This window comes from Hypanus sabinus, chromosome 8 (assembly GCF_030144855.1).
Source record: "Hypanus sabinus isolate sHypSab1 chromosome 8, sHypSab1.hap1, whole genome shotgun sequence".
In the NCBI taxonomy this organism is placed as follows: Eukaryota; Metazoa; Chordata; class Chondrichthyes; order Myliobatiformes; family Dasyatidae; genus Hypanus; species Hypanus sabinus.
Window position 1 is genome coordinate 143,693,857 of NC_082713.1, and position 17,141 is coordinate 143,710,997.

General features: G+C 36.1%; 1 protein-coding gene across 3 annotated transcripts in view; it reads right to left on the reverse strand.

Annotated features, from left to right (window-relative positions):
- Positions 1-496: 496 nt before the first annotated feature.
- mkrn1 (makorin, ring finger protein, 1) overlaps positions 497-17,141 on the reverse strand; it is a 61,826-nt gene continuing 45,181 nt past the window's right edge. Inside the window, exons 5-9 of one of the 3 annotated variants that reach the window (XM_059978085.1) lie at positions 10,494-10,720; positions 9,702-9,916; positions 8,754-8,864; positions 4,097-4,241; positions 497-3,329 (exon numbers count right to left, since the gene is read on the reverse strand). In XM_059978085.1, coding sequence (XP_059834068.1) covers positions 3,120-3,329; positions 4,097-4,241; positions 8,754-8,864; positions 9,702-9,916; positions 10,494-10,720 — 908 coding nt within the window. In that variant the 3' untranslated portion in view covers positions 497-3,119. The remainder of the gene's footprint in view (positions 3,330-4,096; positions 4,242-8,753; positions 8,865-9,701; positions 9,917-10,493; positions 10,721-17,141) is intronic. The other 2 variants (XM_059978087.1, XM_059978086.1) reach the window with 2 other exon arrangements.

A 17,141-nucleotide genomic window follows, 5' to 3' on the forward strand; every position in this document is an offset into this window, starting at 1 on the left:
GCACCTGGGCTTCAAGTTCATCCGCCTTATTTCTGACACTTCGTGCATTCAGATATAGAATTTTTAGCCCATTACTCCTCTCTCTGTTTGAATCGCTGCCTATTGTGCTTAACCCAGCTCCCCGAATTCCCATCGGGCTATGCGCCCCTAGAATTTTGTTGTCCTTCTTAAATTTACTTATTCTTTCAACACATTTAATTCCATGTTCCGTCAGACCATGCCTCTATACATGTTTCCTCCTTATCACTTGTTCCACCTCACCTTTCTCTACTGCACACTTAATATTCCGGAACCGTGTAGTCCCCACCTGTCCTTTATTCTTCCTCTCGCTATCCCTCTCTCACATTCTGGATCCCCACCCCCTGCAAATTTAGTTTAAACCCCCCCCCCCCAAGAAGCACTAGCAAATTTCCCTGCAAGAATGTTAGTACCGCTCCAGTTCAGGTTTCCCCCTCAATTTTACTTGACTTGTGGTATCAGTGAGCTCCAGTAAAAATATTTTGTCAAATGCAACCTTTATTCAGTGTTTTCACTCTCACTTCACCTCCAAAGTCGTATGAAGGCTAAATAACATCTCAGGCCAAATGGTCCTGAAAACTCAAAGCAAATGGTGATGAGCAAGTTATTAGCGAATGCTTTCTGATAGCACCGTTACAACACGTTCCATCACATTGCTGGTGTCAGATGGAACAGTAATTCACTAGTCTGAATTTATTCTTATTAGCTTCTGAGTATATAGCTAGGCAATTTTCCACAGGTACAAGCCAATGTTGAAACTGACAGCCATGGTTGTTGGACACTAGTGATCTTATCACAGGAACACAGGAGTATCAAACAACATCCTTGTGAAATAAAATATCATTACTACATTATTCAAATAGTAATAACATTGTAAAAGCTAATAGAGCCTGACAGTTAAATCTTGATTTTGGATGCTGTCCTCTGTGGGATGAATTGGCCACTGTAAATTTGAGCCTTGTGTGCGGTGAATAAATTAAGATTCGAGCAAATGGGTTGTTGATCATTAATGCAGACTTTGTGTGTATGACTCTTTATTTCAAAAGTTCCCATTACTAATATTAAGTGGCCAGAAATTTAACTGAGTCAGCCACAAAGATCAATGAGGTTGTATATTCTGTGAAAAAATAATTTGCTTCTTGCCTCTCCTACTACTTTTCACCATCTTTAAGGCATATGCTGCTTCTCCATTAGGCTCTCTCAGCCGCAATTCTTATGAAGAGAACATTGTTTTCCTCTTAAATCCAGGGATAGAGGAGACAAAGAACAAGGTTTAGAGCAAAAGATATTTATTTAGAAAAATGCTGTTTTTTTTTTAAACTCATATTATGACATTTTAAAGGGCATCTGTTCCAGCTGCATTTCCAGAGGTATGGGTAACTGATCTCAAACAGCTTTGGCAATCTACATTTATTTCCACTTTCATTGCCAAGATGAAGAGGCTCACAACAGCAAAACCTCTTCACAAAATCAGACCTCACGTGCAGTTCCACAAAAAGGGATAGGGGCTAATTTGCATTTTCACATATCCAAGTCATGCCACAAAACTCAGCTTCTCATGCTTTCATTAAAAATAATCACAGAATCCTAATATCCTCTAAAGGATAATAAGAACACGGATGCTAATTTTCAGTCTGCAAATGAGTTCATATTGTGCAGATACCATGAAGCCAGAGACTGAGGATGTGGAATTTCAATATATTTATACAAGGTGGTAGAAATACTTTTGACTGAATTTCATTCACTGACTCTCAGCATTTTCAACCCATCCATCAATTAGTTAACATGTGAGCATTTATAAAAGGAGCGAATAGTGGATGTTCATCTGTCTGAATCTGCAAATTTACACATTTAGCCTGAAATTGATGCATTATGAAATACTCACTCTGATCATTCTCAAACAGCAGATCAAATCAGTTTCACCAAGAACATTCTATATTTTAAGTATCAAAATGGAATCTGAAGTGAATTCGGTCAGATAAACTTGTAATAAGTTACAAAGTGAGCCGGCATTTTACAAAGAACAGGGATAAATATGATGATATCAGTAATTCTATAATTATTATTTTTAATCTAGATTAGAATTTAAATAAGACAACTAACATGGAAATGTCAGTCAGAATAGCCAATAGTTAATAAATAAAAAAACATTATGTGGAATAGCTAACCTCACATTTTTGTAGAATCTGGTAGTACAATATCAAGTCTTGTTTCATTTTTAAAATGCCATCAATTCATTTTATCATGGCAAACAACCTTTCTGAATTGTATACATAAAGTGGAATCTTAACAGTGGAATCCTTCTTTGAGACTAAACCACAGAATAATTCTGATTAACATCCTCTTCTTTCTGATCTATTAGAGTTTCTTTAAAAAATATTTTTGTATAAACTGAGTGCTGATTGATGACATATGTTCAAGAGGGAGTTGTTCAACCATACAGTACGTGGGAGCGAAAGTCCAGAAATGAAGCCAGCTCCTTGCTTCAGTGGTGTGCTGGTTCAGCTCCCTCACTTTCTACTCAGTAGCTCTTAGCAAGGTTCCTGAGCTCTATTAGCATACTATATATAATTAAAAAAAATAGAAAGACAGGAAAAGACAATGGTTGTTAATCATAATTACTTTATACCCAGACTCTTAAAGGCCACTGACTGCAGGACACCCTCTTTAAAAACAAATGCAGAGCGTGGATAGCATGTCATATGGAATAACACAAGCTATCAGATGAATTAAGGTCTACGTGGTCCTTTGCTGATCTCAGGGTTTTGTAAGTGTTAATATCACTTTCAGAACCATCAAGGACAGATACCCAATGTTAGGTCAGGTACCTAAACCCATCTCTATTTCCACATGAATAAATATAGTCAATTGCTATATTTATCTTATACCTTATCACCTTGAGCAAAGCAAGTTAATTTAACTTACAAGGAACAAGTTTCTTTTTTGATGTACTACTGACAAAAGAACTCTGCACAAACGTCCAAAGTGAAACTGCACCCAGAGTGCTTGGCCTGCCTAAGACAATATGGCACTGCCACAACATAGGAAAAGCTACTGTCTAAAGAAACAAAGAACAGACAGTCCAAAATCAACATTGGGTGCTATAGGTCAAATTCATAATAATCAACATCCATTTCATCATGGAACAAGTCCCACTCATCACCAGAATCTGAAAAGTCATCATCAGGACCATCTGCTAAAAGCATTAGTAGCACTTCACCAAGCTCAAAGGTGACCATTTCATCATCTTCATAGGAATCAGCACTTGCTCTCTCTTCAATGAAATCCCAGAAATGTGCCCTCCGTTGGTTCTGTGACAAAACATAGGGTTGTAACAATTCAAAAGCTTGAATTAACAACTAGTTGATGTTGAATTAGCCTCCAGAGTATATTGTTACCTTATTTCAGATTGATGACTAAATAGACTAATTATTTACTTTCTTCATTTTACCAACACCACAACGATAAAACTTAAAATTATGCTTTTTTTCCTCCCTCAGTCTGAACAGATACATTCAGACTTCTTTGATGTACTTCGTGAAGTTGGTAGACGTCAAGAAACAACATAGTAATGAGATTAATGAAGGAAAGTCATCTCAATTTTGCCTTCCGATTGTACTGGTACAAAATAACACAAAACTAATGTAAATGAGGATGTTTTAGTATTTCCATGTTGCATTTAATAGGTGGCATTTACAAATGAAATTAAAGTATCATAATTTTCTCTCAGATAAAGAACAGAGCTTTTAACATATGCAGTTTAAATTATTTTATATTAATGTCATACAATGTAGAATAAGGATTAATACATAATCTACATGAAAATATGGATAAATATGAAAATCCACATCTATCATAGTTTTGTTCTATGTCAGTTGGTTAGAAACAATGTGATGTAGCTCCAGATGCTCCATAATAGGTTCCAATTAGTTCTGATGTAAGGTCAGCAATCTGAAACTGTTTCTCTCTCACTATCTACTGAGTGTTTCTGGGTTTTTAAATCTCCTTTTAACTACTCATATAAGCAATAACACAAGTAAACTTTCTTAAAACAGGTGACTTTTTATAATGTCCTTACCCGGTATCTACCCGTTGATCCAATTGGCTTCCTTTGTGGTTGAGGTTCTTCCAAGCGGCCATCAGGGTATGCATGCTTGTAGAAACAGTTCACTCCAAAGGGACAGGTCCCACGCCCCTGATCAAAATATCGACATGCTTTATTGCTGCAGAGCAAAAGATAAATGTTTATTGAACAAATTCTGAAAGCATTTGTAGGAACAGCAACATTCATCTATAAATCAAGTCATTTTTAATTCACATAGTCCTATCAGTAGTTATTAATTGCATGGGAAGCATTACCAACAATGAATCAATGTTAAGCACAATCAGAAAATGCCATCCGTCCACTTGAATGCACTTTGGTGCCTTACCTGTATCATCAAGCTCACATTACGCAACTGCATCTTTATACTGTGGAAACCAATTCCCTGAAGCCTCTGATTCAATATAGTGATTCAATAAAATGACCCAAGTTCTGTTGTGTTGGTTTTCACAAAAAGCATCAATGTTGCTCTGATTCAAGTAACGGCCATGGAAATCCATTTGATCTGTGCTGGAACTGGCACTTGGCTACAGTATGGACATGAACTTCTCCAAGACTGTCAGCAGATTCTTTTACTAAAGATACTGAAACCAAACCAAATAATATACTGGCCATTTTACTGAATATCTCTTTGTTAGAATTTGATTTGAGTAGAATTAATTTCTGATTTGGGATTTAACAATATCATAGTATTGATTAATTTTATGTGATACAAGAGCAGAAAATGTCAACGAAATAATTTGTAATGAAGAATGTAATTATTTTCAAGAGTGGAAGGAACTTGAATTTGGACTTAAAATGGCCAGTTACCAGTTCACATAACTTTGTGATGTGTGGAGAAATCAGAGCACCCAGAAGAAACTCACAGCAAGAAAGCCAAAACACCACACAGCAGGAGCCGAGCTCAGCATCCTGGCACTCAGAGGCAGCAATTTTACTAGCTGCCCATTTACAAACCAAAATTCCACTAATGCAGTAATTCAGTTAAATGAAATTAAGTGATAAACATAACAAAAATAACCACATAAAAGCCCTTTCTAGTTCACTGATGTTTATTATTTGTCTGGTGTATCCAGAGCCACAGCAATGTGGCAGATTCTGAAATTTTAGAAAGCCACACAATTCCAACAAACGACCTAAATCAAAGACAATACAATAAAGTTGGAAGGATTACCAAAATTGATCCTAGGCATGAAATTTAACAAAACTCTACAAAAATACACCATTTCTAGACTTGCAATGGAATTGGTGCTGTTATTGGGCAGAGCAATCACACATTTCAGCCAACATCTCCAAATTCACCACCATTTTGCACAGAGGGCTGAAGAGTTATACAATAAGGAATGAATAGTCCCAAGTATCTTCATTATTAATTCTGCTTTACCGGTCATGACCTTCTGCACTCCCTCAACTGACAATTGAGGGCCAACAGAACAAGCTTAGTTGGGCATCTTGGCTGGCATGGATAGTTTGGGCTGAAGGGTTGGTTTCTATTGCTATATTACTACTATGACTAAGTCAACATCACCAATAATGGCAAAGCTAGCAGAATTCTGAAGGACTCAACTGCCAGGCTATCACTGTCATAGATGGCGACAGCCAAAACAAGCCACAGCACTGTCACAATGGTGAAGCTACACTTTAGAACCAGCTTCTGTATAGTTACAATAATGGGAAATTGCCCATTTGATCCTTAAGAATGCAGCTTTGTAAAGCTAGGTTGACACCCTATACTGAAGGACCAAATTTTGTTTGATGGACGGCCCTCCTTGCTTCCTGTGTACAAAATGTTGAACAAAACTAATTGAATAATTTATTGCCAGCAGAATAATAGAAGAGTTCATTGACAGTGCTATTAAGCACAACCTACTGACCCCTAGCTCTATGATCATCTTGGATTTCATACAGTCTCCAGAGCTCATTGCAGACTTGGGCCAAAAAGCAGAATTTTAGAATTGAGACAAATTTCACTACTCTCAACATCAAGGCTGGATTCGAATATTTAAAATATAACCATAGCAAAAAAATCAGTATCAGAAAAAAAAGAACATGGTTATGATTGTTGGGAGGACAATTTAGTCTCCAGTGATTGCTGCAGGCGCTCCAAAATGCAGAGTTCTTAATCCAGGTATCAAGTTATTTCATAAATGACCTTTCTCCATTATAAAGTGTGAAACTGAATATATAAGATGATGGCTGTACTCAGTTCCAGTCACATCTCCTGATCCTGGAGAAAAATTCAAGCAACACAGATGCTCACCAATGGCACCTCTGCTCAATATTCAATAACTGTTACTCAAAACAAAATACCACTATTCAGGAAATTAAATTGGACTATTATTGATTATAGAGGCAAGTCAGGCACCATTCGACAGGAATTCTTCATTATGACATACCTATATCCTCAAGCCTTTTTACTAGGTGCAGAAAAGAAGCCTGATAGAACATAATTCATTTGTTAGAATTGGTCAGACGTTAGATCAACATCATCCAGGGAAAACCAATTTACTCGAGCAGCACAAAGTAAAACATCTTAAATATTCACTCCTTTTTATCACCAGCGCACAGGTGCAGAATGTTTTCAACGTTAAACATTACAGCACTTCAAAGAGTTTTCAACAGTGGCTATTGACAACAATAATGCCATGCAAGCTGGAAAATGACAATCTTCTAAGGAATGAATGGAAGTAGTTGTAGGCCATTTTGCCTCTGGCATGACTTCCATCATTAAGATGAACAGCAATTTTATATTATCATCACCCCATATCCCCTAGCAATAACACACACTGAAAAGCACTTTCAGAATTGCAAATGTTTCAAATGAAATCACCTCTCATTCCAGTAAACCCAAGAGAATGCATTTAAGAACACAAAATACTGGCAGAACTCAGCAGGCCAGACAGCATCTATGGGAGGAGGTAGTGACGACATTTCGGGCCAAAACTCTTCATCACTCCTGATGAAGGGTTTCAGCCCGAAAAGTTATCACTACCTCCTCCCATAGATGCTGTCTGGCCTGCTGAGTTCTGCCAGCATTTTGTGTTATTATTTATTTCCAGCATCTGCAGATTCACTCGTGTTGCCTTAGAATGCATGTAAGTCCGTTTAAGTTCTCCTCACATGATAATCCCAGGAAACAATCTGATAAATCTTATTTATATTGCATCTATTGGCAAATATATCTTTCCTTGGGTAGGGAGACCAATTCTGTAGATAAACCCCAGTTCCAGTCTCACCATGGTTTTATCAATTTTCCTGGTAATCAAATCTTTGTACAGCAAAGGTCAAAATATCTCTTGGTTCTCTATTGTTTGTTGTACCTGCACCTTCTATTTCACCGATTTGTGCACAAGAACACCAAGTCAATCCCTTTGAACATCACTAATTCTCAACTTCTTACCAGTTCAGTAACACTCTTATTTTCTGGATTTTTTTTAACAATGTAGTTACTTCATTTTTTCCATATTACATTTCATCTGCTCACTCACTTGGCCATCCATATCCTCTTGAAACAAGCTTCCTCTTCAAAACTCACATTACCACCCTGTTTCATCTGGTTCTTGCTCAAAGCCAGACACTACCTTCAGTTGCACATACATTCAGTATGTGATCATACTTTGTCATCAACAGAACTATCTTGGAATTCCTTTTGTTAATGCTGTGAATACCTTTACTCTTGCACTGTAATAGATTGAGAAGGAAGCTTTCTGCCTCCTACTCAATGGCAACAATTCCAGTCCTTGGCAGTGACATACACCATTTTAACACGGATATCAAGGATTCACATTACATCCTCCCAATCCTAACTAGATCATTAACACAGTTCCAACATACTGAAGACCCAAAGAATAGGAATTGCATAAAATAGGAATCAGGATTTGATACAAAATTTCCTCCAGAGTTAAGTACAGCATTACCTGGTGTTCTACAGCAAATATTCTTCATTTCCTTCCTCTGAGATTTTAACTGCATTTTGCAAAAAGACCCACACTCAGCAAATCCAAAAACAGCTTCTTTTCTGCCGTGAATATTATCTCATTATTCTTTTTTCTTTTTGTACTAAATATTTCATAATTTACAGTAATTTTATTTCTTTGCACAGTACTACTGCTGCAGGACAATAAAATTTACATTGTAAGTCAGCGATAATAAACCAGATTCTGATGACATAGAACTTCCTGTATAGGAACAAAAGCTTCCACAATAGCATTAAAAACATGTCATGCTTAATGTACATGGATGGTTGTTTTAAAGTAGATGCTTTGGTGCTAATAAGATAAAAACTAAGAGGGATACATTTTTGACATTCTTCAAGTTCCAACTGGTTAAGCTAATTTCCACTTTCTCTCTTGTCTAGCTTGAGATACAGTCAATATATGAAAAATACAGGAAAGGGCAGCAAGAATGAGCAAATCTACACCCATTTACTGCTGGTCACTGACTTAATCAGCATTATAATTTTAGGCAAAATGAATTATAAAGATGGAGCAACTACATTTGCATATTTTTTTCTGTACTTAAGTTTTGTAGGACCACATGAACATTAGTATGGGAAACAGAAAACATATCAAAAATAGTGGCTGCAATAATATAAACAACACTTAGACTGGAGCTGTATCATAGTCAATTTTACCTCATTGCCTCTTTATACTTCTTGATAAGTTTCTGTTTTTCTTCCTTGTCTTCCACCCAATATTCACTAGGAATGACAAAATTTGATGTAATTCGACATTCTGGACAGGATCTGAAAAATAAAATGGTGAAGAATTACAATGGCAATACCATAAATCTATTCTGAGATGTACAGGAAAGTTATAGAAAGGCCTGATTTTCTTTACATAATCAGAAAACTGCTGAATATGTAACTTCACACAGAAACCGAAATTTTAATGAGTTTAAATGGATAGCAGCACAACACAGTATTTGCATTCTGAACTGGAAACAACTAAATTAGGATTCCGTCATTTGCTTAAACTTAAATTACCCGGAGAGTGATAAATGTATTTTGTCTTCTGGTTTTCCTTTTGATGAATTCATACTTGGCTTGAATCTTTTCCCATATTCAAGTAAACTTTACCTGACATGTCCTGTAGATACAGAGACAATGGTGCAACATTGCACCACACCACTGCAGCAACCCACTCCAACTAGTTAGAATTTTTTTTAATTGCTTGAGGGATGCACTCTGGGACCCTTTTTCCTCCAAAGCAAATTTGAACATACAATTTAATTGAAAGAATGTATATAGACAGGAGAGTAAATTACTGAGAGTAGATCTGCAACACAAACACCAGTAATTATAAATTAAAGCTAAGCAATTATAAATGAAAATTTCAATCCAAATTTAAAAGAGGTCATCTATTTAAGACAGATAAGGCAAGTTTTATCACCCTCTGAGAATTAGGAGTCTTTGGAGCTTGAGTAGAAAAAGACCTGGAAGAATTTTAATGCAAAGTTAAATATTTTGTAAGCAAAGTGGTACAAACTTACTTAGGACAGGCAGGAATAGGAAGTATAACATTTTTGATCTTTATTGAAAAACAGAGTAGGCTCAAGAGATTTGTCTTTTCAAAGGACTTACTTTACAATTTTATTTTCAAATTGTTTAGCACTTCTCCATTTTCGAATACAATTGAGACAGTAGGTATGACTGCAGTTGGACATGATTCCAAAACGCCGCTCACTTGCATTTGTTTTCTCGTATATTACTTCCATACAGATGCCACATATAATGTCCTTGCTGCGTTGAATGGCAAAAGATAGTTCCATGTCCTTCTCATGGGCCTCAATACAAGCCTATAAAAAGTCAGAAAATGCAATATTGCAATTTTAAGAAATGTAAATTAAACATTGTTGACATTCACATTCTAAAAGTAAATGTTACATTTTCTAAGATTTTTGAATAAAATCTCAATCAAAAATAGCATCCAAGATTACAACCATACATAATTAAAATCAATGTGTTCAAATATTCTAGTACATAATTCAAAATCTAACTTCTGAAGTACTCAAACTACTTACTTAACATATTCCTTAGCACTGTTTACAACCATAATCTTGCCATCAGCTACATAGTTCGATATACTTTGGCTTCAGTATAGCATTACTACGGATAGTTTAAATAAATCCAGTGCTTCATGGACTATTAGCTGTATTAAATATGAACAAGCAGCAGGAGGAATTGGTGTAGAGCAAATGGCTCAAATATGAATTCCAGTGCAAATTTTAATCCAGCAGTTATATTTTATTACAAATCAAATAAATAGGCAAGGTGATTAACCACACTTTAAATCTGTCTTCATTTTACCATCATATACCAATTTAAAGGATCTTAAACACAATATAACTCTCTCCTTGTTGTTCAATTACTTGCCTTTATGTGGTCTGATCTTTGAGAGGCATCAGTTGGATGAAGAACCTGCAGGCCACACATATCGCATACATCTCCATGGAGGTAAACACAGTTCACACCATATCGGCACTCTCCCAAAGCAGCATATGGACACATTTGTTTCTTAACTTCTTCAACAGTCTGTGTGGCCTCAATGCTCTCTTCTATTATTAACTTTTCCATTCTTGCTTCCTGGTAAGTTGGTACAGCTGTAATGAGAATTTTTAAATGATCCTGTAACTAATTACCAACAGGACCTTACAATAGTGTATCAAAAGTACAATTTCAGTTCACTATTTAGACCATATTAAAATATCATCCAATAGATTTATAGAAATGACGCAAGAAAAGGCAGTAATGTTCTGATGGGGAAGTTGAGGTGAGTGGATGAGGAGTTAATTTGGTTGCCAAACTTAGTTACTAATTAAAGCTTCTCTTAAACAAAAATTCCAGAATGTAGTGTGCATGTATTCCAGAAATGTTGATCGTGAGCACCTAATGAGCAACAGTTAGTAACCTTCTCCTGAAGGAGAAATTAATGTTTTATTTACAATGTCTGAGATGAGCAAGCTATAAAGATTACATTCTAAGGAGGAGCTTGCTCCCAAATTACTTGTACACTACCATTCAACCTGGATAGAAATAGTCTACAGGCCCAACATACTAATCAACTCTAATTGTTACAGTTCAGGCCCAAGTAAATGAAAGCTTAAGCATTTTCTACTAGAAAGGAGAGGGTTCCTAGCCCTAAGCTATCTCTGACCTCCTGATCATTTAATGAGATCAAAGTGGGCAATTTACTGGCACCTTTTGTTTTAAAAACACATGGGAGGCACAACAGTAGAATCACAAAACAACAAACTATATGGCTGATATTTTTACATGGATGCAAGAAAATCAGACAAAACATTTTTCAAAATACAGCCATCATTTTACTTCTCTGAACAGTTTCAACCTAGATTTCTATAAGCCATTACTAGCAGATATTTATTGCACACATGATAGAATACAAGCTTGTCTCAGGCAAATAAAATTGTCAGCAGTACAATCTTATTTTTGACTATTAATTATCAAAATACATGCAGATTAATGTGTAGACCAGGTTTAAAAATAGGTAACAATTCACTCACATCTGGTATTGTACGAGTCAGATAGATCTCATTCTCAACTCCGCTATGTATAGTAAACAGCAGACAAAAAGATCATGTATGGCTTGTATATGACTCCTGTCCACGTGTACCAGGGCTGTAAAATTTCAATCACAACTAGCCAGAGTTGTTACAATTTTTAAGTTCAAGAAAGTTTGCAGGTAACTCAATAATCCCTCATCTTCTCTCTATTTCTTGCTAGACAGATCCTACAAAGCCTGTTGCTGTTCCTTTTGGCACCAAGACTAGCTCCTTATCTAGAACAAAACAACTTTATTATTTGGTGTGGATTCAATTCCTTGGTTCAAGTTTGAGTGAAGTGCTGTTTTAGAAAATTCCAAACAAGGTTCTACCATTAAATGGATAATAACTTGTTTTTTTCCCTAGTATGGAGTACTATTGCAAAGTGAGTTTGCTGTATATACACAAGAACAAAATGTTAAATGTAGTAGCAGGCCAAACAATGCTGGTGTTGGAACAGCTAATATTCAAGTTTATGATGTCACAAAAGGAAGCATTTATTGTGTATTAATATCAGTGCATAATCAAGTAGTTGTTTTTACAGTCCTTCTCTGTATTTGGTTCACTCAAAAACTCAGCTCTTCTCCAAGATATTTTCATTACAAGGATCCAAAGAAAGTGTAAAATTTCCAGAGTCGCAGCTTCCTGGGCCATTCACACCTTTCACCTGTATTGTTATCAATTACAAATTTCCATAAAAGCAGCATAAACCACAGGATGTTGATTTTTAATTTTCTTTATTAAATCAAAGAAATATAATAGCTATGATTATTTCTGAAATGTTATCAGTAAAACATTACTACTGTTTGCTGCATCATTACTGAAGAGCTATTTTACAAATAAGAAAACAAAAACCATTACAATAAAAGTTAACTTAAAATACCACTTCCAGTCAGTTATGTCTTGATACTTATTAAAGGTTTAGAACACTTTAAACCTTGTAACAGGACATGCCTTTAGTTTTTAAATATTATTTTGGCTAAAAACAAAATCAATGCCTAAGCTAAAGGTAATTCAGTCAGTCTAGGATCATTTCTACATAACATAAGTAATAAAATCAACTCAAACATAAGCCATAGGACCAAATGTTCTCAAACAACTTGCACAATATTTAAAAAGCTGACACTTCAAAAATGGTCAGCAATTTTAGGATTGCATAAGAAAATTAAAACACCTGGAATCATAGATGTTTTTACATTCAGCAGTAAACACCAAATCAAAATACTTATTCCAAAGGATTAAATTTAAAGGAAATCTTTGCTACATAGTTGGAGTATGCTTTCTTACCTCATGAGGCTCATACATTATTCCTCAAATAAAGAGAGCATATTTTGCATTTATTGAGCATTTGAACAGTCGTATGATAGAGCACTGCATTCTGTGACTGGAAATCAGACTGTAGAATTTTTTGGGCAATCACATCCACTAGCATCAAGTTGCTGAAGGATCATTTTATTAAAATAATATTGGCTGATATACACATGACAAAAAATATTTTATAACTACTTTTGCAAGTGAAGAATACAGAGATGCTTGGACAGCACTGCAGTATCAGGAAATGATTTAATAATCAATAATGTTAGCAGATAGCAGTAAACACAAATTCTGAAATTGATTTCTTAGTTTTCTTTTTTAAAACTAAGGATATATCACAATTTTCGTATTGCCCTGTGCAGTTTATCATTTCCTAGGTTTAACTGACATTTACATTATTTTAAAGATGAAAGGAGTAATGAAACACTTTCAACTGCTTACTATTCTAAAGTAGCAGTATCATTCCAATCCAGAACAAGTTTTCTTATACACACATTTCTCAATAACTGATCACATATTTATCAAGCCACCCCGATTGACTATGCACTGCAATTGTACTTACTCGGCAGATTATGTACTTTGTTCTATGTATTTTATTGGCTCAATATTAATAACCCCTTTATAGAATCTTTGCTATTGTTGCAACACTTTGCTTTAAATATGCATTTTGGAATATTTGCGCAAATTAAGGGCAAAACTTTACAATAGTCAATTCTGGACTGACACCTTATTTAAAAATAATCAAGATAGCAAGAAAGAAGGCAACAATAAAGCTGCAGCAAGCAAAGTCAGATGGGAAAAGGATGAGAAAGAGCTAAAAAAATTGGAGCAAGTCCTTTGAGCTGTTTCTATTATTCATTTAGATCCTGACTAATCTGTACCCGATTCTATTTTCCTACTTTAAAACTATGTGCCTCAATACCAAAGCCAGCATGGCTTCCTGAAAGGAAAATCCTGCCTGACTAACCTACTGCAATTTTTTGAGGAAATTACAAGCAGGGTTGACAAAGGAGATGCAGTGGAGGTGGTGTACTTGGATTTTCAGAAGGCCTTTGACAAGGTGCCACACATGAGGCTGCTTAGCAAGATAAGAGCCCATGGAATTAGAGGGAAGTTACTAGCATGGGTGGAGTATTGGCTGATCGGCAGGAAACAGAGAGTGGGAAAAAAGGGACCCATTCTGCTGGCTGCCGGTTCCACAGGAGTCAGTGTTGGGACTGTTGCTTTTTATGATGTATGTCAATGATTTGGACTAATGGATTTGTGGCTAAATTTGCTCATGAAACAAAGATAGGTGGAGGAATGGGTGGTGTTGAGGAAACAGAGCCTGCAGAGAGACCTAAGTAGTTTAGGGGAATGGGCAAAGAAGTGGCAAATGAAATACAATGTTAGAAAGTGTATGGTTGTGCACTTTGGTGGAAGAAATAAACAGGCAGACTATTATTTAGATGGGACAGAATTCAAAATGCAGAGATGCAAAGGGACTTGAGAGTTCTTGTGCAGGATACCCTAAAGGTTAACCTCCAGGTTGAGTCGGTTGTGAAGAAAGTGAATGCAATGTTGGCATTCATTTCTAGAGGTATAGAATATAAGAGCAGGGATGTGATGTTGAGGCTCTATAATCCACCCGTGAGACCACACTTGTAGCATCGTGTGCAGTTTTGGGTTATTTTAGAAAGGGTATACTGACATTGGAGAGAGTTCAGAGAAGATTCACAAAAATGATACCAGGAATGAAAGGGTTACTATATGAGGAATGTCTGGCAGCTCTTGGGCTGTATTCCCTGGACTTCAGAAGAATGAGGGGTGATCTCATAGAAATGTTAAAAGTGTTAAAATGCCCAGAATGTTAAAAGGCCTGAAAAGATTAGATACAGCAAAGTTATTTCCCATGGTAGGGGTGTCTAAGACAAGAAGGCAAGACTTCAGGATTGAAGGAGGTCATTTTAGAACTGAGAAGCATTGAAATTACTTTAGTCAGAGGGTGGTAAATCTGTGGAATTTGTTTCCACGAGTGGCTGGAGGCCAAGTCATTGGGTGCATTTAAGGCAGCGATAGATAGGTTCTTGGTTAGCCAGGGCATCAAAGGGTACAGGGAGAAGGCAGGAAAGTGGGGATGACTGAAGGAATGGGATCAGCCCACGATTGAATAGCACAGCAGATTCGATGGGCCGAATGGCCTACTACTGCTCCTACATCTTTTGGCCTTAAAACCAATTAACACCATAAAATATCCACTGCATTTGTAATATACTATAGTGGATTCTGGTTAATTGGGAATCATCAGGGTCAGTATATTTTGGCTCAATTAGCCAAAGTTTCTTGGAAATAGTTAAAAGGTATATAAAAAAAATTACAGTTTAATGAATAATGATTTATGTATTTAAAAGAAATACAGAAGAAATTAGAATAGTACCAAACCCTAAGTACTATAAAACTGTGTCTTAGTTCCTAATAGTTATCAATGGAGGAATTCATCTGTGTGTTTTTATAATTGACTGTAAATGAATAAAATCCATGCAGTCTCCTGGTGCAGATAATGGACTGCCTTCATACAATGCCTTAGATGGTTGCATCCTCCAAATCTTTATTTTCATTGCAACATTCAAAATAATTAACAATACCTTTGTAATTCCTAACTTGATGAAATAGTTAAATTGTTTCATTTTCACTCCCAGCCGTTTCTGTTATCTCCAAGCCTGATTACTTGAAATCACAGTGAGCAAGACAGTTCTGAATTGTCTTACTGCTGATCTCTTATCAACTATCAGTGACAAAAATCACTGATTTTTGAACACAAACACACGCAACTAATACTCTAAGCACAGTGTAGTGTTTAGCAGCCACGGAAATGCTTGTTAGAAACTGTTCGGCCCCAATTAAGCAGCATAGTGTCCCAAATAAATGAGGGGATCCCAGCTATTTTCTTGATTTAGTTTTGTTCTTTTAGAGTTGCCCCAAATAAAAGGCTGGCTCAGTAAACCCAATTAACCAGAATCCATTGTATATTCATAATTACCTTATAATATTTACAACAGCCTTTGAAAATGTCATATTCTTACTGTGTGAAAAAGTTTTCTCAATTTCCTATTCAAATGACAACAGCTTTAGACTTATTCCCTTCAATTTTCCTCCCACTCTTTTCACAGGAAATAATTTTGCTGTACCTGCTGCATCAAATCCTTTGCTCCATACTTAATATTATACAAGAAAATACAAACCAAGTTTAAGCAACCTTCTTTCATAATTAAATCCTGTAAGATCTTGATTATATTTACTAACAAGGACTTTTTACTTTGAACGTTCATGGGGTGGTGAACGGTAGCAGTTGTGGTGGGAGAACATGGACAAGAGTGCTCAGCGGTTTAAATAAACACCAAAAAAGTTCAAGAATCCTGCTGTAAATTCCTAATTAATAGGGGACAAATACAAATTAATCTTCAGTGTCAAATAGTCTTTAGCAAATGGTACAAACCAATCTACTCGATTTCGAATCTAATTCATGTATTATGGTTAGCCACACATGTGCCCAAAAGAGAATAATGTGTATAATACTTTCCTGGTTGTATATTGTACATTTAAAAAAATCCAAGAGAGAATTCTTTTGAATTAACTATTGATGATTAGATACAAAAGTAACAACTGGTTCAAAAAATAATGTGCATTCTATATGATATCAGTTATAAATTATACTCAGCTGCACGTAAGCCAGTCAGCATACTGACAATTATTGCAAGGCACAACTCCCTTGTCTCAATTGCAGCCAATGCCTGAACAAATACCTTCAATAAATTCTCAACCAAAGGCATGCCATGGAAGCATCATCAAATTTTGATTAGAATCTGATGCCTAGGACTCTAATCCTGCCTCTTTCTTAAAGTCTATGACTAGAAATTTTCACCTTCATTGGTGGTAGGCAGCCATTGATCCCAGGGGATCATGGGTTTGCGCCTCTGGTGGACTGTGTCCTCTCCTGGGTGCAAGACTGGGTGGGAAGGTTTGGAGAACTGGCCTTTGCCATGCAGCAGGTTCCCCCTCTCCACGCCACTGATGTAGTCCAAGGGAAGGGCAAGTGCCAGAACAGCTTGGCACCAGTATTGTCACAGAGTGAAGTTGTAAACAATTTCAAACTACCTTTGTTACCCGA